Here is a 24,953-nt window from a genome sequence, read left to right on the forward strand (position 1 = left end):
TTCTGAAGACAAATATTTATTGCAGTTATCAGACAATGGGCAATGAAAAAGAAAAGAATGATTAAGCAAAAGAAAATAATTTGTAGTAGTAATTCAGAATAGTATGTAGTTGATTACCTGGTATTTATTAGTAAGTCTTTTGGAAGTAATTTATTTACTGGAATTTTTTCTTAAATCTATAATACCTGCTTATATCATCCGTACTTAAGTACAGTGGAGAACACTGGGATGTCACACTTGCCTTAATACCTTTTACCCTTACCTAGATATATTTTGATATTTTCTACACAAAAGTATATACTCTGTATGTATTCTGAGGAGGTACATACATATTCTGTAAAAAACCACATAGTTAAGTTGTGAATATACTTAACCATAATTTTTAAAAAAACCTTGTGAAGGTATTTATCTCTTTTACATTGTTAATATGAAATTTTGAGGGAAGACGGTCTATTTGAGACTCAGTTAGAACCATTGCTAATATACCCCAGCAAATGCAGGCTGGGGAGCAGCTGTGCGCAGATTTAAGACAAAGGGAGATATATGTCAGGATTGATTCTTCCCAAAGAGTTATGGAAAAGAAAACGCTGCAGAGTAAGCTCAAGCAAGCAGCTTTTGAGGAATGATCCGAGTTTTCAGGCTTTCTAATGGCAAAGAAAACATTGAATCTTTCTTTGCATTACTTTCCTAGAGCAGGAAGGATGCTGGGGGGAAAGGGTGGGGGAAATCACAAGAGAAGGGAAAGGTGGGAAAAGCAGCTAGCTTGCTCCTCTGGGTCTCACTCAGGACAGGGGGCTGTCAAGGGGGCTTTCAGAGGCCCACAAAAGAGCATGTAAACAGCACAAATTCATCTTCAAAGCAAAGAGAGGGATGAGAGGCCAGGAAAGGCAGTAGTTCAACAGTAAGTAAAGATACTAACCTATATTTTGGAAAACAACTTCCTTTTTAAAAGATATTCCTGGAATCTACTCTAAAAATTATTTAACATGAACTATTTTAAGACAGCTGTTTTAATTTTAAAAATCTGTGAATGGTTTTCCAGTGTATGACAAACATTTGCTTTTGCAAAAAAGAGAAACATGCGATTTAAAATGTTTTCTAATTGAAAAGTTCAAGTTTCATAAAAGGAAGAACTTAGAAAAAAAAACAGAAATAAAAAACGGAAATTCATAAATATTAAGCAGAAAGCTTGTCTTAGCTTCAGGTAAAGAACCCACCATGCTTTGAAGTCTGGCTTGCGTGCTGAGGCGGTCAAGTGAAAATTGCAGGGGCAATGGCTTGAGAAATGAATAAACTCCTCTGAAGCATGAAACTTCCAAAACTCAAATCAAGATCCCTTCTCAGTTCCAGATTAAAGGAGACTGAAGAGGCATGACAATTAAATGCAGTGCACCATCGTAGGTGGGCCAGTCGGGGGTGGGGAGAATTGCCATAAAGGACATTATTGAGATAACTAGCTAAAATTGAATATTGCTTATATAATAGTCTTGTGTCAATACAGAATTTCCTGAATTTGATCACTGTACTGCAATTATGTAAGAGAATGTCCTCATTCTTACGAAATATGGGTAAAGGGCTGACTGCAACTTAATCTCAAATGGCTGGGTGGAAGGGAAATTAATAAAGCCAGATGTGGCGAAATGCTAACAACTGGTGAATCTGGAGATGGGTATATGGGAATTCTTTCTACCATTCTTGCAATTCTTATTTTTCAAAATTAAAAATTAAAAAAACATGCCTTCTCAGAGCCTTTCTCATCTCATCCCTATCCAATGTAAAGAAATTCCTCTACCTACAAATTCAAGAACTTTTAAAGCACAACATTAGCCTACAGAGCAGCAGCCTCGCCAGGGTCTTCTTCCAGCAGATGGCACTGGAGTGATAGTTTCTGAACCTGGCTTGTAGAATCAGCAGGAAGCTTTGAAAAACAAATTTTAAGTCCCAGGATCCACCCTTTAAATCAGACTGTCTGGTACCCAGCTCACAGGTGATTCTAGTTGCAGCCAGGGTGGAGAACTTCCACATTAGATGCTGTACAACTGCAGGTCTCTACTTAGATTGGAAAGGTGGGTTTTAAATCCAAAGTGACACCATCGAAAAGTCCTTTACTCATGAACTTGCCACTTACAAAACTTGCCTAGTGTTGCCTTGGGTAGGATCAGCCCCTCAGAAAGTAGACAAGAGTAAGTAGGCATCTGATGCTCCAGGGAGAAGCTGTAGACTTCTACAGCTAGCTTCCCACTCTAGCTTTTGGAAGACTCCTGCCCTAACTTGGCATTAATATTCCTAGAATAGATAGAGCAAAGAATCTCCAGGGAGTGCACTGGTGTCCAGCCTCCTGAACATCTCTGTACGCAGATTTTCAGTTAAAGGACAGTGGTCTGGCTGGGTGAGGCAGTCATTCTGTTGGGTTTGAATAGCCAACCTTGTTCTTCACGGCCACCAGCAGAGGGAGCTGTACACCCAGCCAATGGATGCGGACTGTACCTAAGAACTATGATGAGGAAACAGGTGGAAATGCTGAATCACCCAGCTGAGTGAGGCTACAAAGCCCTCACACCTCCATCATTTCCTGGTCTGATTCCTACTCTGTATTCCCCGTTGGACTGTGAGCTCTGTGTCTGATTGACCTTCTGTCTGCAGAGTCTCCCATGGTGCCCGACACACAATAAATGCCTGGCAATATTACCTTGTTGCTGTTTTTGGCATCTGACAAATGAATATTCACCAGACTGGCCAAATGTTAGCATTTACTGGAACTGTCAAGAGGCTGAGATGCTCTTCCTCCCCTCTTTAGGCCCCTCACTGGGTATTTTCTAAAACGCAGGCCAAGGAGACACTTCCTTCATTCTGTATTTGTCAGAATACCCTTCCTTCATGGAAAGCCTACGTTAGGTCCTGAGAAGCCCATCCTCCAACTGCATCCTTCCCAGCCCTGCCCAATTCATGGAACACTCCATCTCCCCATAGGCCGCTGGCCACCCGCAACCTGGGGTGAGCTCGTGAGCCCCTAGACTCAGACACACGGTGAGAGACTCACGCTCCGCCAGGCATGAGGGGCTGGAACTTCCACTGCTCCTCCTCACAGTCTAGGAAAAGCCGGTTCATGATCTTGTTCTTCTCTTCAGGGGGGATGAAGTTCTCGATGATTAGATACCTGGGAGCAGGGAGGATGTAGAGATGGGGATTTGGGGAGTGAGAGACCACACGATGTAAGTGAAGGTTGAAAGATGAGAAGCAAGAAGCAGAGAGGCAGAAGGAACAGAGAAGGCAGAGACACCAAAAAGCTGGGAGGAGGGGATCCCAATGGTAACAACAGAGCTTGAAAGTCATGGTTTCTAATGCAAAGAATATAGGCTAGGGCTTTAGGAGGTATTTTGGGGCGGCACCCAGCATGCACTTTGCGGGGTTCATCAAATGAAGGGAGAGGCAGGAGGAAACAGAGGAGGCAGGAGAAACTCCAGACGGCTCCCCCTCCATCCCTCAGACACACTCTATTCCTGAGGTATGCAGACATATGGCCCAGCAGACAGTCAGAATGAAGCCTTCAGGAAGGAGAGGAGCCTGGAAGGGAGAGGCCCAGGGCCGAGGGATGGTTGTGAGGGCCCCAGATGGCGGATGGGGGGCCCTACTTGAGCTTGAGTTCCCGGGTCTGCTCGTTCTGCGCCTCCTCCAGGTCCTGTCGCACGCGGATGTACTCGTCATGCTGGTCCTGGATCTCCGCCTTCACCGCCTGCAGCTTGGCGTAGAGCTGGGTGGGGACAGGTGCAGCTCAGGGGCTGGCCAGTGAGGCACCGAGGCTCCGGTCACCCAGCCTGGGCCCCCACAGCTGCAGGCTCATGGTCCACCAGCCCAGTCCAGTATGAGGCCAGGGCTCAAGTCTGAAACTCCCTCCGGCCCCACCGGGAATCGGAACAGGTTATTCTAAGGGCTGCCCTGTCCCTCCTGCACTGTGGCCTGTTACCCTGCTCCCTCTCAGCTGCTGTCCACATCTGGCAATGTTCAAATTTGAAGGGACTCAAGGTGCCTTTTGGTCCAACACCCTCTTTTTATAGATGAGGAAACTCAGGCACAGACTTGCTCAAGGTCACACAACTAGGTAACAGAAGAGCCAGCATCAGGACCCGAGCATCAGGACCGCTGGTCCAGGGCTCAGGGAAGGGAGGGAGCCAGTTTGGAAGGTGACCCATCCCACTCCTGCCTCCCCAGCAGCCCTGGGGTGTGGAGGGCAGCACTAACCCCCCTGTCCCACTCCTAATCCACTGAAAGGTGTGTCCCTGGAAACTGCCACCATCGTTGGGCCTCTGCCTGGCCTGCTCTGGGGCAGCCACCTCAGCAACCCTAAGGACTCTCAGATTCTTCCAGAATCCAGGTGGAATTTGCTGTTTCCTGCCCTGGACCCTCGGCTCAGGCACATGCCTTTCCCAAGCCATGGACTCTGCAGGGCCCTGGTGGCCGAGACTCTCATCCCTTTTAGTGTCCTTGGGGCCCTGTGTTTCCTCCCTGGGCTCTCCCAGGCTTGTGCCTCCTCAGGCCTCCTCACCACTCCCCTGGCCTGCTTTCTGCCTGGACTTCCAAACTCTGATTCACTGGTGACACTGTAAAGGGGAAGGTTACCCAGGACCACGTGGATGGCAGCCCTGGAGAGTGGAAATGAAAGTGCTTCCCGCCTATGGGCCCTGCCCAGCCCCAGAGAAAAGGCTCTACTCCACCCCAACTGGCCCCCCACCACCCCCGCTCCTCACCCCAGCACCCAGGCAACAGAACTCAGGGTGTGAGCCGCTCAGGCCAAGTGGAGCAGGGCTGCTAAAGCACACGCCCTTTGGGCAGGTGCCTGTCTTGGGCAGAGGCTGTCAGGCCCTCACGCACTCTGACCTTGTCCTGCTGTAGCATCTCACCTTCTTGAGTTTCTTGGTTTTGACCTCCACTTCCTGCTGCAGGGACGTGTAGGTGCCACGGAGCTCCATGGTCTCCTCGTCCCGGAGCATCATCTCCTGCTGCATTTCCCGCTCGCGGCGTTTCTAGGCCAAGCAGGGTACGGGGCTCAGTGGAGCAGCACGTGCTGGGGAGGGCCAAGGGAGCTCGGGGGGCTGGCTCGGTCTGCTTAGCACAGAAGCTGGCTTCATTGTGGCCACATGTGCGTCCCGTGTCTCAGATCCATTGCTCCCACCCCATCCTCAGTGGAGCCTCTCTGAACCTTCTCAGCTCATATGGCCATGCTTTCACCAGCCACTGCCCCAAGAGGAAGGAGACCTCAGCCCAAATGGCTGGTGCCTTCCAGGGGTGTCAACCACATACACAGATGCCCAGCATATTGGCTCCCCAGCTGCCTCAGCCTCTCCCATGTATCACAGTTGACTGGTAAGACCAACAAACCGTGGTTCTTGATGATTTAGGACACAGTCATTCAGTTGGCAAAGAACTCACACCCTCGTAGTGGAGGGCCCAGGAATTCATGCCAGGTGAATTTTGGAGGCTGACATCACAGAGAGCCACCACTTGCACTCACCCACCAGCTACCAGAAGCAGGCCCCTGGGCAGGTGGACCATGGGATGCAGGGCGGCAGGTCCTAGGTTCCCAGCACTGTAACTCCAGAGATCCTGAGTCCTTGATGACTCACTGCCCTGAGTCCCCCAGACGTGGCCTCGGGGCCTTGCACCCGCCAGGGACCTGAAGCCCGCCAGACCTACCTGCTCGGCAATCTCCTGCCTCCTCAGTTCCAACATCTTCTGCTGCTCGTTGGTGTGGTCCATGATGTTCCTGCCCCCGATGAGCAGCTTGCTCTCCATGGCCTGGGGACACAGAGGGGTGAAGAGATGGGCTGCGGGGCTTTCCAAAGGGCCACAGTAGCCCCAGCTTGAGAGGTTTGGCTTCCCTGCTCTGTGGTCCTTCCAGGAGGGGACACAAGTTGGGGTCCACATGGGGCCTCATGACCCCCACTGAGAATGAAGTTTCCCCTCCAGCCTCCTGGGGCCCTGCACAAGGCTCCTATTGTCGGCAGTACCATTAGGTGAGACAAAGAGAGGGAATCCCTCTGAGAATACAGGGCACCTGATCTGTTTGCTTTGGATACGGATGGAAGGCTGGTTCATCATGCCTGGGAAGGGAGTGCGGGCGGCAATCTAATCCTGGCAACTCAGACCCAGCTGGTGTTCAGGAGGCGGGGAGACAGAGGATACGGTCACCGGGCAGCCCACCCTTTAACTAGCTGGCTCCCGACTCAGGAAGAGGGCTCTCACACAGGCAGCGGGAAGGCCCTCATCTGCAGCTGCAGAGCAGAAGGAAAGCCAGAGGGAGAAGACTCTGCAACACTAAGGGGCATATGGGACACTAGAAGCAGCACGAGCTTTGGAGGTGACCAGGAAGACTTGGGCTCACCATTAACTGCCCAGCCTCGGCCGAGCGACCCCTTCCTCTCTCACGTCTGTAACACTGGAACTGCCTCTGCTCCAAGATGGCCAGCAAACATGGGCTGAGCACCCTCGGCCAGGTGTCTCCATCCTCACCCTCAGAGACCCCAGCCAACAAGGGGAGGAACTGGGAGCAACTAGCCTCAGGTCACACAACTAGTTACCAAAAAGGTGAGCTCTGAGCCCTCCCCCAGCCTCCCCACTGAGCCCCGTGCTGTGTGAAGCCCCCTGCCCAGTGCTTGGCACAGGCATTCTGTAAGCGCTTGCTGAATCTGAAGCTTAAATAATGATGGACTTGTGTAAATGGTGACCATAGTGACTACATAAAATGCCTTTTCACTACTGATAATCAGAGGGCGCTGCCCCAGGGCACCCCAGCTGTCCTCTGATCTCATCCCAGGCCTCCCGGAAGGTTGAAATCACCTTGAGCCACCAGAAGAAATTGGCTGCCTCCCGTCTGGAATTCTTCCCAGTGGAAGCAGCTGACCTGGGGGAGGGCTCTCAAAGCAGGGGGTCCCTGTGCTACCGTGAGGGCCCCATCCATCCTGGAGGGCAGAGCAGGGGTTGAGGGCTGATTTCGGAGGGTCAAAGGTTGGGCTACATGAGGACGCCAGAGGACACTGAGCAAAGCAGGGCCAGTCCCAGCTGCCGCAGGGGAGCTGCTGCAGAGGAAGGCACCCTCGCCAGACAGCCACTGCTGCTCCAGCACCTCCTGCAGGCCCCGCTTCTGGCTAGCGTCTCCCCAGGTACCCACCCCCATAGCACAGACCTCAATTCATCCAAGACTCCTTCTCACTCAAAGTTGGCACATGTCCACTCGTTGAGTGAGCGACTCCTTAAGTTTTGTGCCCTGGGCACCTTCCCCCCATCAGCTAAGGCCCCACCCTGCATCTCTCTCACCCCTATATCTGGCCAGTCATTAAATCCCATCAAGTCTGTCTTCTCAGCATGACGCACACCACTCCCTCCTTTTCATCCTCATGACTGCCGACGTCACTGTGATCCTCATGACTCACCTGGATCATTGCAATGAGTTCCCCACTGCCTCAGTCTCCCCTTCCATCCCTCTCCACTTGACACCCAAGGGGATCCACCAAAAATCAAGTCTGAACATGCCTTTCCTCTGTTGCAAACTATTGAAAGGGCCTCCATTCCTCACAGGATAAACCCCAAAGTCTGTAGCAGTTATGGGCCCCGAGGGTGGGCCTCGCTTACTTCCCATGTGTGCTTTGTGCTCTGGCCTCACGGGAAGAATTCCAGCCCCCTGAATGGGCTGTGCCTTTTCACAACACTGGGCATCTCTCCCTGCTCCCCGTCCACCTGGGAAACGGCTACTTCTTCTGCAAGACACAGCTTGAGCATCTTGGGAGGGTTTCTCTGATTCCCTCAACTCTGCACGTTTCCTCCCTTGGGCCTCCTCAATAACCAGGACACTTTCCTATCATTTTCCCATATTGTACCATTGTTTGTTTACATCCTGTCTCCTCTGTGAGCTCCTTCAGATCAGGAATCATGCCTCACTCATATCGGAGTCCTAGGGCTTAGCACAGTGCCCGGCACGTAGGAAGTGCTCCATACATGTTAGGTGACTGAAAAGAAATCGTTGGGGTGGCCTCAGAGGTGCCTTTCAGGTCCTTTCTCTGGGCTCTCTCATCCAGAGCAGAACTGGATCTTCAGCCCAGGTCCTCCTACATTAAGTGGTCAACTCCCGCTCATTGGCCAAGGGGCAGAGCAGCAGGGCCTGAGCATCTGGGAAGCCTGGCAGGTGGGATGGGCTGGGTGTGAAGAGGGAGAAGGAGAGAAGGCAGCAGCTCTGCTCGTACCTGGAGGAAGCCCCCGACTGCCGTAGGCCATGGACAACTCATCCCTCAAACTATCAGGGAATGGCATGTGGGGGGACCTGGTGTCTGGCCTGGTCTCCCATTCTAGGACACACTTGTCCACCCAGCCCTGAGTCCTTGCAATTCCCTTGGCATTTTATGTGGCCCAAGTGGTCTTCACTCCTTGCCATCTAACAGAAAGACACTAGGTCTTAAAACTGTTTGCATATTAGAATCACCTGGGGAGCTTTTAAAACTCCCAATGCCGGGCCACATGGCAGGATTACTTTGGTCCCTTCCCCTCAAGAGTGGCAGTGAGAACTCCCAAGCCAGATGCCCTAGAGCAGATGCTAGTAAGGAAGGCACAGGGCAACAGCTGGTGCCCTGCTTTTTCCTGCCTGATTTAAAGACTCGGGACGAGGGTGGAGGGAGCAGCACAGGGCAAAGAACCAAGAGAAAGAAAACCATTCTTTTCTTTGCACCTGCTATGTGCCAGGAGCCTCACATTTACTCCTGCTAATAACCCTTTAAGCAGTGGGTCTCAACGTCTGATGGGCATTAGAATCACCTGGAGAGCTTTTAACAGGCTCAGTGCCCAGGCTAAACCCCATTGCCAGTTAAATTGGAACTGGAGGTGGGCAAGTGGGGAGGTCCAGGCATTGGTGGTTTTTGAAGGTTCCCAGGGGATTTCAGTGTGCAGTCAAATTTGAGAATCACTGCTTTTAGCGGTCCCCAGAATTGGTATTATCTGAGAACTTGTTAGTAATGCAGACTCTCAGGCCCTATGCAGGCTTCGTGAATCAGCATCTGAGATCCCCAGGTGACTCGTGTGACATGCTTTAAGGGGAAGACTATTAGCACCATCATTTTCCCGATGAAAGCTCGGAGAGGTTAAGTAATCCATCCAAGGTCACATCATGGCCATTAAATTTAAATGGAGACTCTAGGCTCAGGTCTGCCTGGCTCCAAAGCCCACACTCTTCCTGCTGCAGACATTGTGCGGCGTGCTTTAGAAAGCAGAACCTGCTCAAAGGAAAGCAACATGTTTCCAGCAAGAGGAAACCATGTCTGACTGATCTCCAAGAATTCTTTCAGGGACAAAATAGATTATTCCAGTCCGTGGGGAAGCCGGTGGCCAGAACTTCAGAGGTTAAAACGCTTCTGGCAAAGGTCTACATCAGAGGTTATTCAAAGTTACATGGGGGTGGGGGGGGTGGAAAGGAGATAGAAAAAGGGAAATACTTTCTCACCACAGGGAGGTGGATTAGGGAAAGGAAACAGAAATAAACAGGCCTCTCTCTAGATGGAAAAAATGTTTAAATGTCAACTGGTGGGACTGATCTCCATTAGAAATCTTGCAAGAAAGGGTGAAAGGTGAAATACCAATGTCGAAGATGCCCCCAAATCCTTGCAGATGATAAAGAGCAAGAGAATTTCTGAGTTGCCAAAAAATGCCAGATGAGCTTCAATCACAGTTTTATATTTGGGGAAGAAGAATGCCTAGCTCTACTCAGTAAATGCTATGAGCAATCAGTTATAAACCAAAAAGAGAGAAGAGGGGGGAGTTTTTTCTCTACTGTTCCCAGAAGACACTGGCTTAACATGCTGCCACAGCTAAAAATGCCAATAGCATCTGGCCAGGCACCATCACGAAGGCTTTTTGGAAACCACACAAAAATCATTCCACCCAAATATAAAACTATGATGCAGCTGAATCTGGAGTACTGTGTGTCGTTCACTCACTGCATCTCTGGGGACATGAAGGAGAGCGAAGATCCAGAGAAGGGCAGCTAAAACCATCCAAGGGCTATTATAAGAGACTCAAAAAAAAAAAAAAAAAAAAAAAAAAGAAAATAGGACTCTTTAGTCTGCAAAGACAAAGAAAGGTTAAGAGGATGGATGGACCTGGAAACTATACCATCAAAACAGGTGTGAAAAGGAAAGATCCAGGCTTTTCCAATCAATCCCTGGTACAGAGAGTAAGAGCTTGTACCTTGAGTTTTTAGAACAAAGGGAAGTTCTGTTTACAGAAGGTAATAAATTTATGAAATATGATATCTCAGGAGTGCTGGATTAAATACTTCCCAGTTCATTAAGGGATTCTGGGGACACATTTTTAATCTTTTATTGTCCTCTGCTTTCAGAAAAAAATATTTGCACTAACGTCAAAATAACCACAGAAATAAAATGGAAAAAAACTTTCACATACTCCTCATCATAGCTACTTAGCTTCTTTTATTTCCCCTATTTTCCAGATTTTTCCATAGGCACACATCATTTTTCACATCTACAGACATGGTATAAATACATGTTTTGCTATCTCCACTTCATCAAATATCTCAAGAATTTCCTGTTCCTCCCCTAAGGTTTATGATTATAAGTTTAATGACTGCAATAATATTTAGAATGGATAATTTATATTTAATTAATCCCCATTTTAAGATATCTTGGTTGTTTGGTTAATGCTTATAATAAATACTCTTACACATATAATTTTTTGCTTGTTTAGATGACTTTCTTAGAAGGAAATTTCAGGAGTGGACAAAAGATTATAAACATTTTGTACATCTTAGAACACACTGTCAAGTTACCTTTATAACAGTTTATACCACTTAAACTACCACTAGCAATAAATAATGGAACCACTTTTATTATAGGGTCATAGGCATGAAGTATTATCATTATTTTAAATTTTGCTATAATAATAGGTATAAAATTGAGCCTCCCATTAATTTTATATTCTCTATACCTTTGTGGTAGGCTTACAGAGGTCTGATCTCTCCTTTTACGACATGCTCTTTTATGCTTTTTTTTTTTTTGGTGATTTTAAAGTGAGGAGATGGACCTGATTCTTTGTATATTCAGCCCCCACCTTCTCCAGCTACTCCCACTTAGTTCAAGAAACCCATTAGGAAGACACTGTCAGGCAGAATTTGAGCTGCCAATCAGGCTTGGAATTTGATGCACCAGCCAAGACTACAAGGGCACCCAAGACCCAAGCCTCCTCCCATTGCCACCCCCAAGACCTGATTCCCGGGGCTGGTTTCTGTGCTGGTTCTTGCTAATCAGCCTGAGTGTTAGGCTTCCTCCTTGGACCTGGAACTCTGCTGCAAGATCTCTCCTCTGGCTGGGCCCTGGGCTCCACGAAGACAGTTCTGCACAATGCCTGACTGCCCATATCATCCTGTTCCACTTGTCCCCTGCCCCATGCTTGTCTGCTTGCCCTGCTGGGACCCAGCACGGACGTGGTCTGAATGACAGCTGAGTTTGCCTTATCGGTTTCTCGCCAAGTCTTGCCCACTGGCCCAGCCCCCAGTCAGCCAAGCCTGCCCGACAGAACCTGTCTTGTGCTAGTAGAGGGGGCTGGCCCTGGCACGAAATCTGGGGATGCGCCCCAATCCAGGTGCAAGGTCTCAGCACCCCCATCTCCCCAGATTCAGTCTACTGCTGTTGGCTTCACCCCACACTCTAAAATATGTCATGCACGATTCCAGTCCTTGCCAAGAAACAGCTATTTTTTTTTTTTTTTTGCTTTTGCTTTTTATTTTCTTCATTTCTCTGAAGATATCAGTGGTCATCTCTTTTTCCTCAGAGATTTCTGTCCCTAAGTATCACCTATGGAGGGCAGGGAGGGACAGGGATGTCTCAAATCCCTAGGCACACTTCAGGCTAGAGGGTACTTAGCAGAGGGGCTGGGAAGCTGGGGTTCCGAGTTCCCAGGAAATTTTCCCAGAGCTCTTAGCTGCCCCCGTTAATGCTGCCTTTGTGATTTCTCAGGGCAAAAGGTCCAAGTGGGTGGGCCTCTGGACAGGACTGGGTTTGGTTCTACTGGTTCTAAATAAGCTCAGTGTAACTAAAAGGCCAGCAGAAGCTGTGGGGGTGGAAAAGACAGAGCTGGGGGCTCCAAGGACATGGTCTGTCTCTTGCGAGAGGGATAAAAATCACAGGACAACTAAGGCCTTGACCTCAGGGAATCATTGACCCCAACCCTCTTTGCTTTATAGATGAGAAAATTTGAGGCTCAGAGATGGAGTATTCTAAGCCTGGAATCTCATAATTAAGGAATCTGTCTGTGTAGCTGCTCCTGTATTGACTATGCGCTTTCCAAATAATTTCCCAATTTGATTAGGGTCTTGATCCCAGGTATTAGAGGCAGGTCAGCTAATACGACAATTAACAGCCAAGATCACCACAGGGATCATGTCCGCTTGCAGACACAGCTTGGGATACTCAAAGGCTCGCTTCTTCCTCTTCCAACTGAAGTGCGAAGCCAGGAGGAGAAAGGAGCCCCAGCCCTTATGAAGTGCTGCTCTGGAAAGCCAGAATGGAGACGGCCAGACCCAGCCAGCCGCTCTTCCAAGGAGGTACCATCAAGTATGGTTTTACAGAGAAGCCAGACAGGCTTTGCCCCGCCACTGCCAGCTGATCTGTGACATTCTGCAGGAGACAGAAGCCTCAGATGCAATGTGCCTGTGGCTGGGCTAGGTCCTTTTTGCGTGACATCCTATTTAATCATCACAAGAGCCTTTTAAGATAACGAGTATGATTCCCATTTGGCATAAAAGGAAATTAAGGCTCAGACAGGTGAAGCGACTTGCTCGAGGTGATGGAGCCAGTAAATGGCAGAAGTGATATTTAAAGACCAGCGTCCTAATTCCCAGTCCAGTGGTCTTTTCCCTGTTCCATAGCTTTCTCCTGGGTTCAGGCAGGGTGGCATCTTGCAGAAAAGCAACATTTGGTATTTGCACCTTTGCCAACTCAGGAACCCTCGGGAAAGCTCAGGGCACCATTTCTTTCTCTTCCAGCTAAGAAATAGGCAGAGCTCTGCTGAAGATGCTTCTGCCTCTGTGAAGCTCTCAAGGGAGCCTCAGACATAAGTGGGATCGAGCTATAAACTGCATGCTTGAGGGGAGGCCGTCAGTATCACCAGCGTCCCCGAGAGAGGCTTGTGGGAAGGGCCACCTCGCAAGTTCCTCGGTGGATGATTTAAGAGCGCTGGGCGTGTCAGTCAGAGAACCTGTATCCTGGTACACACTCTACCACCCTATTTGTAAGAAATCTAGGGCATCAGCCCCCTGGACTTCATCTGTAAAATGGGACAAATATCCAGTAACTTTGCAGGCTTTGGGTAAGAATGGCAAGTTGGACAATAGATGTGAAAATACTTGGTAACTGATAACGTACCATCAAATGCCTGCGGTTACTTGTTGTATCAGTACCTGATGGACACTTACCCACCAGTCATCACAAAGAGCAAAACAAAACTAGTGCAACAGTCCTTGCTTCCACCTCTTAGGAAATACGGCCACTCCTACCATCACAGACATATTTCTCTTTTTGTGGCCCTCAGGTTGTAGATCTTGAGGAACCAGCGGTAAGGGAAGAAGAAATGAGACCATGGTGAAGGGAAGAACAGTGCTATTTCCAGTGATTCCCTGTAGTAGGGGACATAAACCAGGAGCCTGAGTCTGAGTTTCCTGCCTTGCATCTCCTTGGATGACTCAAAACACAACATAAATAATCTTTCAAATGCTAGCCATTCTCTCATCAAGAACAATCAGAGATCAGGAAACATATTAGCTGGGGAGTGAGGTGAGCAGGACTCTACTTCCGGTCTCATCCGCGACAGGGTATGGATGCCCACAAAGACTTCAGTCCACCTTGGAGAAAAGCAGGAAGGAAAAAAGCAGCTCATCTACTTGAGTGAGAAAACCACGAGCACCTCAGATCTGATCCTTCCCCTCATCTGTTTCCCTCACTTATTTGTGACATGCCAGGGGGTTTCTCTCCAGCACCATGGACGCAAGCCCAGCCAGACGACAGAATGCTACAGTGTCAGAACTGGATGAGACCTAAGGATGCACAAAGTGCAGACTCAGTACTTTACAGATCCTGGGTCATTCCACCTCCAGCTTCCCGGCAATGCTTGGTCATCCCTCTGCAGCCCTCACTGCCCCTCACCCAGGCTGATCTCTAATCCTGGGCTCCTGACCCACCGCTTCCAAGGTGAATCAGCAAATGTTGCAGAAAGCAAGGAATCATCTATTGATAATGTCTTACAGTCCCTGGGAGGTGAAGTGACTTGTCCAAGGTCACAGCATTACCAATAACCGGGGATCACTGAGTATTATTATCAACTCTGGATTTCCCTCAATTATTCATTACCTTTATTCAATACCTTCTATTATTGGTTGAATTCATACATTAATATTCAGATCCTCTGATCTTAATCTCAAAAAGATGAACTTTAACTCAATCCTCCAACCACACGTTAATGCATTTCTTTTATAGTTTCCCTCTGTTAAAAATTTAGATTTGCTTTTATTTAATTAACAAAGTAATATAGGCTTATAAAAATATACATACAGTGAAAAATAAAACCCCCTTCCTATTAAAATCCCTAGAGATAACTACTATTAGTAAGTTCTCATAATTCATTCCAGAAACTTAAATAATTTACAGACGAAGTCAGCCATATCTACTGATTTACATTCTTGGCCATGGTGTTCGAAAAGATTTGCTGATTGTATGAATGACTAGTACTAGGCTGAGGTCAGAGGCTGGGGGTTTGCATCACGTGAAAGGACAGAGACCTATTAGCTGGGATCTGGCATGAAGCCTTCGTTTTTGAGTTGGTGATACAGGGTGGAGGGGAAGGTCATGGGCTTTGGAGTCAAGCAGACATAGGCTCATATTCTGGCATGTGACCTTGGGTTGTTCCTTAATTGTCGTGCCTCAGTATCCTTCACCTGTCACATGGAGACTGAAACATGACTACTTCGTGGTGCTATTGTGAGGACTGAATAAAACAAGGCACACAAAGAATACAGCGAGTACTTGGCATTAAACATGCACTAGAGAAAGGGGAGCCGCCACTATCATGCCAACTGTTGCTGTTATTATTCTGCTGGCTCACCTGAAGAAGCAGAAAGCCTGCAGGTCCGTTACCTCCCACTACAGAAACAGTTTGACCCAGGGCCTGGTACTCCTCTGTTGAGTATATCTGGGAGGAAATGGAGACAACTGGAAAGTAACTCTTTAGTCTGAGCAGGAGTTAATGCCCAGGAATTTCTCAGGATATTAAAAATTTGAGATACACCAAACCACCAGCGCAGATGCCCTATAAGCTCTGAGCACAGGGGTCTGCCCTGTGCAGCCCCCCTGGCTGAGGGCTGGATTGATGGGAAGAGAGGCCATTTTCTTATCTACACAGGCCACCTGATTCAGCAGCTCTCAGGCCCAGCCAGTTCTAGAAACGTCACAGACTGGCCAGGGACAGTAGGCTGGCAGGGCACAGATGGGAGGGGTGCCCTTCTCCAGCTGAATTCCAGGCCTTTCCTCCTGGTCCTCAGAGCACAATGAGAACATTATCACAGCCACTTCATCCAATCTTGCGCTATCCGGGGGCTGGAAATGACTAAGGGCAATATGATAATACACTCCTCCAGCCAACGCACATCAGGAGAAACCCAATACTGGACCGAATGGCCTCCTGAGCCTCAACATAACTTGCAGCCCAGAACCTCTGATGGAAATGTATTAATTTTATATAGTTCCTGCCAGTCAAGTCTTTATATTACAAAATGCCCCACCTCATGGCAATTCTGTTAACTGATCACACCCACCAAGGATAGGAAGGAGTGTAAGTCACTGTTCCCACCGGTGCTAAGAGGCCATGGACTCTGACCAGATGCCAGACCCAGCTTGGAGCCCTGGTCACTGGCTATCGTGAAGCTTCTCTCAAGGGCAGTGGAAGACTCAGCTGGAATGGGGGCAGTGTGTCTGGCGTGGGGCTAGTGTCCCTGGGGACATGTGGAAGGAACCAGACCAGCTTTGGGAACTCAGATGCTCCCTGGATTATTGGGGAGTCTCCGGAGACAGGATACAGCGCTTTTTGGAGATTAACATTGAGATCAGAACAGAGGAATGATGCTGACATTTAACTCTCTCTTCTAGAGCACTTTGTCTCCCAGTTGGGGTTTCTTCTCCCCAGAAACCCTGCTGTCCACCCTTTTACCCACTCTCCTTTCTCCCCAGCTCTGTGACTCCATTTCTCTTTCCCCTCTTCACCGTCCCCCTCTATTTCTTTTCTGTCTTTCCCCCATTTTCTTCTCTTCTTTTTCTCATTGTCTTTCTCTGATTGGCCATGATAGAGAGCTGGAAATACCTTCTATTATTGGTTGAATTCATACATTAATATTCAGATCCTCTGATCTTAATCTCAAAAAGATGAACTGAACACTTCAGATTTTGCTTAAAAAAAAAAAAACACTGCTTTTAACAATGAAGGACACTGAAGAGGAGGGGACATTAAAGATCACCTAGTTCAGTGGATTTTCTGATACATGGACTCCCTTTGGAGCACTCGGACATTCAGTCTCTCCTTGGACACTTCCAGGGATCGGAGCCCACTATCTCTTGAAGTAGACCAGTTCTAACTGCTGAGAATTTCTTTACATTGAGCTTAACCTGCTCCCCTAATTCCCACTCCCTGGTTATCAGGACAATCTAGGATACAAAAACAGTGCAGTCAGCAGAAGGGCAGTGAGGTACATCCTATGTTCAAAGGATTGGGTAGACTAGTTGGTTAACTTGGGCAAGCAAGGTTAAAGAGATATATTATAGTCAGACTCTGGTAGGCCTTGAATGCCAAGCTAAAATGTGATGTGTTTGACATATCAGGAAGGTAGCCAAGAGAAAACATCCATTAGGTAGCTGCAGATGACAGTAATAAACAATTATTATTTACTGAACTCTTACACGCCAGGAACCATGCAAAGTGCTTTAATGTTGATTATCTCATTTCATTCCCCCAACATTACTATGACATATAGGTACTATTACTATTCCATTTTATAGATGAGGAAACTGAAGTCTCAGAACTAGTAAATCACTAAACCCAGCCCTGCCTGACTCTGAGGTCTCTGCTCTGGATACAGCACTGTACAAAATAGGGTCAGCAGAGAGACCAGGACAGGAGACCTTAATTTGGGAGTCACTTACATAAAGGGAGAGAGGGTCTAGAACAGAGGGCCAAGGGTCTATTTGAGTCTTCTTCTAAAGACGAGCCCTCAACCTCCACTTCCAGTCCTGTACTTGCTTCTAAACTCCCGAGTCACCTCCAGCAGCCCACCAGACTGTTACCTCAAATTCAACACGTTTACACTCGCTCCTTTATTTTCACCACCTCCCCAGCAACCAGTTCCCAACCTGACATTCCTAATTCCTTAAGCATAAACGAGGATCAAAGTTTGTGTCAAACCAACCTGGGCTCAACTAGATTTGCCATATACAAACCATGAGGCCTTGGGGAAGTCACAAAACCTCAGATTTTTTTTTCATGTATAAAGTGGGAACAGTAATAACACCTTTCTGCGAAGGTGCTTGTGGGGATTCCATGAGATAATTTGTATACAGCATCCAGTCCAGTGTTTGGCATATAGCAAGTGTTAAGTAAATGGCATTATTCTTACTCCTTATTATTGCTGTTTCTCAGGCTTGAAACTTCTCTTGCATCCCATTTAGGGTTAATCCCAATGCTGAGAAATGGGAGGAAGAAAAGGGGCCCACAAAGGAGACAGTAAAAATTCAAAGCAATTTGGACTCTGTAATGACCTCATCCCTCTGGCTTATGGGGCTGCTTCTGCAGGGTCTCTTTTCCACACCCGCCACAGAGAGAGCTGGGCTCCAGCCAAGCACCCCCCTCTTCTCCCTCCAGACCTACTTACTTGGGGATCAACGAGCAGAGCTGTTACTTCTATCTCTTCCACTCCTCTCTTCAGTTCAAGCCTGCATTTTGTGTAACCTGCCTCCCCTAAACACCCTCCTTTCCTTCTAAGTCTCTAGAATCAAAGCTTTAGAAATCACCTAGTGCAAGCGCTCAAAAAATGAAGCTCAAAATTAAAACAGTCATTAAAAATTTTTTCTCGCACAATTAGAACGGGCCTCCACCAGTCCTCACTGCAGTACGTGCACTGGGCACAGACATTTGAGTTGTCACTGTGCATGGCCATAACCTCAGCTGTGGGTCTGTCTGTGACTTTACCAACTCCCCCGACCTCTTAGGTCTAGGATGCTATCAAGACCCCCCGGAGATCCCACACAAGTATGGACGGCTAATGACTACCGATAAACATGCACTGATGACAGTCACAAACCCACACACATTTGCACAGACTCTCATCCCCCAAGGTCCGCAGTAAATATGAAAAGAGATGAAAGGAGACTCCAAGGAGACAGGCATAGTGTTTGTACATAGTGAGGGCAGAACAAAGGGAACGGGGAGCCTAGAGGTGGCGGGCAGGGAAAGCAGGCGAAACAGACTGAAGGATGAGTCAGAGAGAGTGAATGAGGGCACTGGGTCGCATCAGCTACCGCTCAGCTGCCCCCCGGGGTGGTGTGACTGGAAGCAGGGAATGGGGGGAGGCGCGAAGGGGAGTTGATGTCATAGCTCAGAAAGTGGGAGCTGGAGTGCGTTGCAGACGGGGCGCAGAAACTCAGCTAATATCCAGGAGGGCTCTCGCCTTCCGAGGTCTCCCAGATCTTTCCTGCCCGGCTCTGCTCCCAGGGCTGCAGGGTTTTGGCAAGGCAGCAGGGATGGCAGGGGAAGGAAAGAGTTAAGCTAACAACAAAGATGTCAGTCCTGGAGAACACTGGACCCCTGCCCTGCGTGGCAGACAGAAGCCACCCTGTGGCTGCTAGTGCCCTCCATCTATTTAGAGCTTTCAACTTATTTCAAATGCCCACACACTAATGATCTCATTTAATCTTTGGCACAATCCTGTGAAACAGGCAGGCCTGGGATTATCTCAAACATGCTCCTCCCAGCTTTACCCGGTGGATCCCTCAAGAGCCCTCAAGCCCTCAAATTGTTTCCTCCATCCCAGAAACACCCAACGCGGAACCAGCAGTGCCTTGGGGACTGTAAGGAGACTGGGGTCCTCTGTCTAGGTTCCATTCTGGGCTTGCTGGCTGCTGTTCATCCTGGGCTGGGTGTGATAAGAAGTCACAGGATGTGGAATCATTCCCCTCCTGGAATTTCCCAGGCCTCTCTCCCCCTTCACTTATATCTGAAAGCCTGGCACATAATGACCATGTCACCCAGTCCCCAGGGAGCTGTGTCAGACTTCTCATCGGAAGAATGGAAACCCGAGGCCTAGAGAGGCAAAGGCTTTTGCCCTGAGTCACACAGAGAGCAAACACGGAGGGATCCGTGAAGACTGGGAAAGAGCAGAGGTCTGGGGCCTTCAGAGGACCTGGGCTCCAGTCCTGGCTCTGCTGCCCATCAGCCCAGGGTCATCAAGACAGTCACGCAACCTCCCCAGCCTTGGTTTTCATCACTGTCAAACGGAAATAGTTACACCCATCTCCTGAGGTTGCTGGGAGGATTCCATGAGATGAAGATATAAAAAAGTTACATAAAAAATTACTCTGCACATCAAATAGCTCAGGTAACAACATCAGGATTCTGGTGTAATGGAAAGAAGCTGGACCAAGTAGAAAGAGTACAGGTCCCTTCAACTCACATATGTGGCCCTAGCAAATTCGGACCGCAGTTTTTCAAGGCCCCTGCAGCTATAAGATGCAGGGTTCTGTGGGCTATGCCTCTGGCGCAAGAATTCTGGTGCTGGCCGCCCTGATCTCTTGACTGCTTTATTATCTGTGCCCACATCGCCTTAGGTCCAAGAATCTTACTGAGGGAGACAATCAGTGGCCAACAATGGAGACCCCATTGTTCCCAATGGAAAGGACCCCATTGGATCCTTTGCTCCATCCCCTCCACCCAGTTCCTCGGGGCTGAAGTATACCTCTGTACTCTCTTAGGCTCTGTTGCCTCCCAGCTTTAAGGGTGCGTGGGGAAGGGGAGCAAGGGGTGGTGGTGGGGCTCTTGGTAATGAATCCGATGACAGGTTGCCCATGAAAGATTTCCCAGTGGAAAGCACCAGACCGCCCCATTCCTTTCCTCCTAGGGAGAGCTGAGTCTAACTGTCTTGTCTTTAATACTGTGCCTCTCTCAGGATGGCTTCAAATGTGACAGGCCCCTGATTCTTTCTCTGAGGAAGTGGCTCAGCATAACACTTACTGAGCTCCTGGAGGTGAATTAAATATTAAACAAGCAAAGCCAGCGCCCCTGGTGTGGCGGCACATTCCCATAACACAGACAACGGCATGCAGTTTATCTGTCCCTCTTCCAGTGGCTGCCACTCGCCTTCTCCAGGCAGGGCTTCCCTACTCCCCAGCCCACACTCCAGACAGGGAATAAGAAATGGTAAGGTTTTGCTCTCCCCAGCAAGTCATCAGCTCATGGTTCCCTGCATCCTTCCTCCAATCACCAGTGTCGAGGGCTCCCAGGACCTGGGAATGCCTGGAACGTGGAGTTGAGGCATGTGCAACACTGAAATTTAATGGGTCTGTGGTTGGCCAGGCAGGGGAGCCTCCGGAGCTAAGCGCCACCAGGGCCTGGGAAGCTAGCAGCTCAGGAAGAACACTGAGGCCCTGATGTCTCTCAGAGCAATGGGGAAGTGGCTCTTACTGGGATGAGGCCTGGGTGTGGGGGCCAGTTGTTTTACTTCTCTGGTTAGAAGAGCCTCAGAGATCACCCAGGCCAACTCTCTATTTTATAAAAAGGGAAACTGAGGCTTGAGGAAAGGAAGAAGCAACTTACATAAGGTCATTCAAAAAGCTGTAGTACAGCCAGGCCTAGACCGCAGGTCTCCAGTATGTCCTATCCTCTGCACGATCACCTTCTGAAGCTACCAAGCAATGGCCCTGCACCGCATGGGCCCAGGAGCTGCTTTTACAGGAGAAAGACCCGTTCATGGTCCCGTCCTGCCATCCAAGAACTGAAAGAGCACGAGGGCCACTGGCTGCAGCTCAGTTGTGTCATTTTGTAGGATGGAACCTCAGTCATGTCACTTCTCTTGAGTCTTAGTCCCTCACCTGTAAAATGGGGCTTTAAAACCAGTACCTCGATGGCTACTATCAGGATCAAATGAGATCATGGAGGCGGGGCATTTTGTAAACTGTGAAAATGTCAGATATTAAAATGGTGTGAGGTTTGATGGTGCTGCAGAGAGAGGACATCACGGGGAGAAGGCTACATCAGAGTGAGAACACACACCCAAAGAGGCGGAGGGCCCGCCTGGCATCCCCCAGACCTGATGGATACTGGGAACCACTGGCAGAGACTCACATGCAGCAGGTCAGACCAGCCCAAGCTCACTGGTTTGAGAGACTACTTGCCTGCTTTGCTGTGTGTGTGTGTGCACGCGTGTGTGTGCACCCCCTCCTAGGTGCTCTTGGGAGGCTCTGCCTGGCAGCCTGGAGTCATAGGAATTTGCCTGGCTTCTCCAGGGGAGCATTTGGCAGGAGGGCAGGACACTTTGCTTCAGGCCAGGCCACAGAACCTCAGAGAAAAGCCTGCCAGCCCAGGTCCCTCTGGGGACCTCTGGAGTGCCCCTGCTCCCACTGGGGCCCTTACCTTGTACTTGGCTGCGAGCAGCTCTGTGGCCTGCTGCTCCCGGCGCAGGTCTTCCAGCATCTTCTCCTTCTCCTCCAGGAGTTTCTGCTTCTCCTCGCTCACCAGGCTGCGGTCATCCTGGATGGCCGCCTTCTCCTCTTCCAGCCGCTCCTTCTGCTCCTGAAGGTAATTCTCCATGTTCTTGTCCAAGGCTGACTCCAGGATGGGCTGGGGCGGGCGGTGGTTGTTGTTGTTGTCATCTTCCTCTTCTGCCACCCAGGCCTCAATCACTGGGCCCTCAGGGTACCCGGCCGGGGCTGACACGGCCTTCTTCCTGCGGCTGCTCTTCCTCCGGAGCCGCTTTCCCAGCATCCCCCTCTTCTCCAGCTGGGCCTTCAGGCGGGCGATCTCCTCCTGGAATTCCCGCAGCAGCGTGTCCTTGGGATCCTCATTCACCCGGGGCTTGTTCTTGATGTTCTTGGCCCGGTTGGCAAAGCGCAGGGTGGAGAGGCTCTCATCGTAGCTGTGAGAGGCTGGCCCCAGGGTGGCCACCATGATGGTCTTGGCATTCCCCCCCAGAGAGTCCTGGAGCAGCCGGGTCAGCTTGGAGTCCCGGTAGGGGATGTGGGTGCTCCTGTTGCCTGCCAGAGCAGCAATCACGTTGCCCAGGGCAGACAGAGAGAGGTTGATTTTGGAGGCTTCCTTAGGCCTCTCTCCACCACTGCCACTGCCTCCGCCACTGCCACCACCCGTGGACTGTGTGACTGTCCCACCAGCTGTGTTGGAGCCTGCCTTGTTCTGCCTCTCGCTGCCAGCCAGGTCCACCAGGTTGAGCTTGCCTACGCGGATGTGGTCCTGGCCATCTAAGCCACGCTCACTGCACTCCACGGTGATGACAAAGATGGCATGGGAACGGGAGCTGACCTCATTCATGTGTGTGCTACCCACCGCCCGGGTCTGGTTCCCCAGGTTCATCACGTGCTCGATCTCCTTGACATTCTTGGTGACGAAGGAGGAGAGGTCCTTGATATAGACGCCTGTCTCCGGGTTCTCCTTCAGCTCTAGCCTTTTGCCAGGCTCCTTGGAGAGCAGGTCTCGAATCTCCTCCTGGTAGATCTCCAGGTAGGAAGCCCGGACCAAGTACTGCTGGTTCTGGGAGCGCGAGATGTGAGTGAAAATATGCTCAAAGGCATTGGGGATGACCCCGCGCAGCTCGGGCTCCACCCAGGTTCCCTGCATAGTGTAGGTCTTGCCTGTGCCAGTCTGTCCATAGGCAAACACGGTGCCATTGAAACCCTGAAGCACTGAGTCTACCAGGGGCCTCACGGTTTCATCATACAAGTCTGCCTGCTTGGAACTGGCATCATACACGGCATCAAAGGTGAAGGTCTTGGGCAGTTCCCCTAGGGCAGCGCGGGGGTTCCGCAGGGTCACCTGGCCCAGTTTCACGTCCATGGTCAGGATCTGCTCATGACCAGCAGCCTCCTCCTTCCGGCTGAGGGGGCGGCACCGGGCCACCACCTTCAGGGCCTCGCTGGCTTTGGTTTTACTGGCCATCTTGCTGCTCTGTCCTTCCTGCCCCCAGGCCCCCTCTGCAGCCTGGGAAGTCCTGCTGTCCTCCCTAGGTCCAGATCAGCGGGTTCAGCCCAGCCCCCAGGCGCCGTTCTTCAATCTGCATGCAGCCTCCTAGGGTGGGGATGCTGGGAGGTGGCCCCGCCGCTGCTGCAGTCCGGGCCTCTACCGCTCTCCGGTCCTCGCTGCACCGGCTGGGGAGGAAGAATTAGGCAGAATCCCCGGGCAGCTGCGGGAGCACAGCCTGCCGAATGGCAGTTCCCGGAGCCCGCCCCATGCTGGGGCAGAGGGAGAGCTGCCGTAAACAGCTACGGCAACAATGAGATAAAGGAAGAGGAAAATGGGATGGGGGTGGGTGGCAGAGCTGTCTTCTCCTCCCCGTCCTCCCCCTCCTCTAGGGATCCATGGCGGGGGCCGTAGGTCCTGGGAGGCCGGGGGTCCCGGCCCTCCCGAGGGCAGAGGCTCACCTGGCGTCCTCCCCCTCAGCTGGGGGATCATTCATTGCAGCCAGCGCGGCTGCTGCTGCCTCTGCCTCCGCCTTCCCAGCCGTCGCCACCGGAGAATGAGAGAAAAACAGAAGGGGACGGGGCGGAGCAGCGGCGGCGAGAGTGATGTTGCCGCCGCGCTGCGGCCCCAGCTAAGCTGCCCGGCTGGGGTGGGGCAAGGGGCGGGGCCGCGGGGCGGGAGACGCGAGCCCCGCGCAGCCAGTGCGCTGGGGACCCGGGTGCATCGTCAGTCCGCACCCCTGCAGACCCCTCCGGAATGACAGGCTCTGGTGCCGACCCAGGTCCTGCGCCCACCAGGCGGGTGCAGCGCAGCCACCGCCCGCCGTCACCCCACTAGGCTGTGGCATGCTGGGAGTTGTAGTCCTGCCTTTGTTAACCCGGTTCTGGCAGGTTGCTAATGACTTCTCCAGTCCGGGAGGCCCCTCCCTCTCTGGCCTGCAACCCCAGGAGTGACTGTTGAGGTTGCAGCCTACCTGCGGGGGGAGCGGGGTATCCACTACCCACACTTGTTCCCTCCACAGCCAGCATCCTCTGTCTCTCTTCTGCTCATGCCTTTCTGCCTGCAGACCTGTACGTGTCATCCTTACCCTTAAAAGTATCGCCAGGCATTCTAACTCCTAAATGTTTCTTGAATCTGTCCTTTTCTCTGTCTACCCTGGTTTATTTCTAGCCTTCATTGTCTTCTCTCCCCTGGAGCCACCTTCCAGCTGATTCTCTCCCCACATCTTCTCTGCACATGCACCCTGGTCCTTTCCCCTCCTCCAACAGCAGCCTTCCATATTGTATAAAAACGTCTCCATCTTCTGACTCTTGCCACTTCGCAGCCTCACTTCCAGTTAATTTCCTATAGAGAACCTGTGTTCTAGACATTCATTCCTTCAAACAGCTTTAGCACCTGCTAAATTCCAGGCCTCATTCTAGTAGCAGGACCTTCTTGTCCTCAAGGAGTTCACATTCTAGGAACCATTTTTTGTTTCTTTCTGGCTCTGCTGTGTTCACCTTTGTGCCTTTGTCAAGAAGACCCTCTCACCATTCTGTACTTGGTGCCCTGCCACTTAGGCAGATCAAGAACCTCCTCCTCTGTGCAGCCTTCCCCGACCAATTTCTTTTCCATAGCAGAGACCCAGAATTTGTGTAAAACAAGACTTGGATTCAAGTTGCAGCTCTGGTCTCCATCCAATTGTG

The 24,953-nt window shown here is 50.3% G+C and overlaps 1 protein-coding gene across 2 annotated transcripts in view; it reads right to left on the reverse strand.

Annotated features, from left to right (window-relative positions):
- KIF3C (kinesin family member 3C) overlaps positions 1-24,650 on the reverse strand; it is a 34,820-nt gene extending 10,170 nt beyond the window's left edge. Inside the window, exons 1-6 of one of the 2 annotated variants that reach the window (XM_074341771.1) lie at positions 23,730-24,649; positions 21,712-23,456; positions 5,692-5,793; positions 4,899-5,021; positions 3,633-3,751; positions 3,041-3,157 (exon numbers count right to left, since the gene is read on the reverse strand). In XM_074341771.1, the coding sequence (XP_074197872.1) occupies positions 3,041-3,157; positions 3,633-3,751; positions 4,899-5,021; positions 5,692-5,793; positions 21,712-23,247 (1,997 nt within the window). In that variant the 5' untranslated portion in view covers positions 23,248-23,456; positions 23,730-24,649. Of the gene's footprint in view, positions 1-3,040; positions 3,158-3,632; positions 3,752-4,898; positions 5,022-5,691; positions 5,794-21,711 lie in introns of both variants that reach the window. The other variant, XM_010948538.3, reaches the window with a different exon arrangement.
- Positions 24,651-24,953: the final 303 nt, after the last annotated feature.

The sequence above is a fragment of the Camelus bactrianus genome, chromosome 15 (assembly GCF_048773025.1).
Source record: "Camelus bactrianus isolate YW-2024 breed Bactrian camel chromosome 15, ASM4877302v1, whole genome shotgun sequence".
Classification (NCBI taxonomy): domain Eukaryota; kingdom Metazoa; phylum Chordata; class Mammalia; order Artiodactyla; family Camelidae; genus Camelus; species Camelus bactrianus.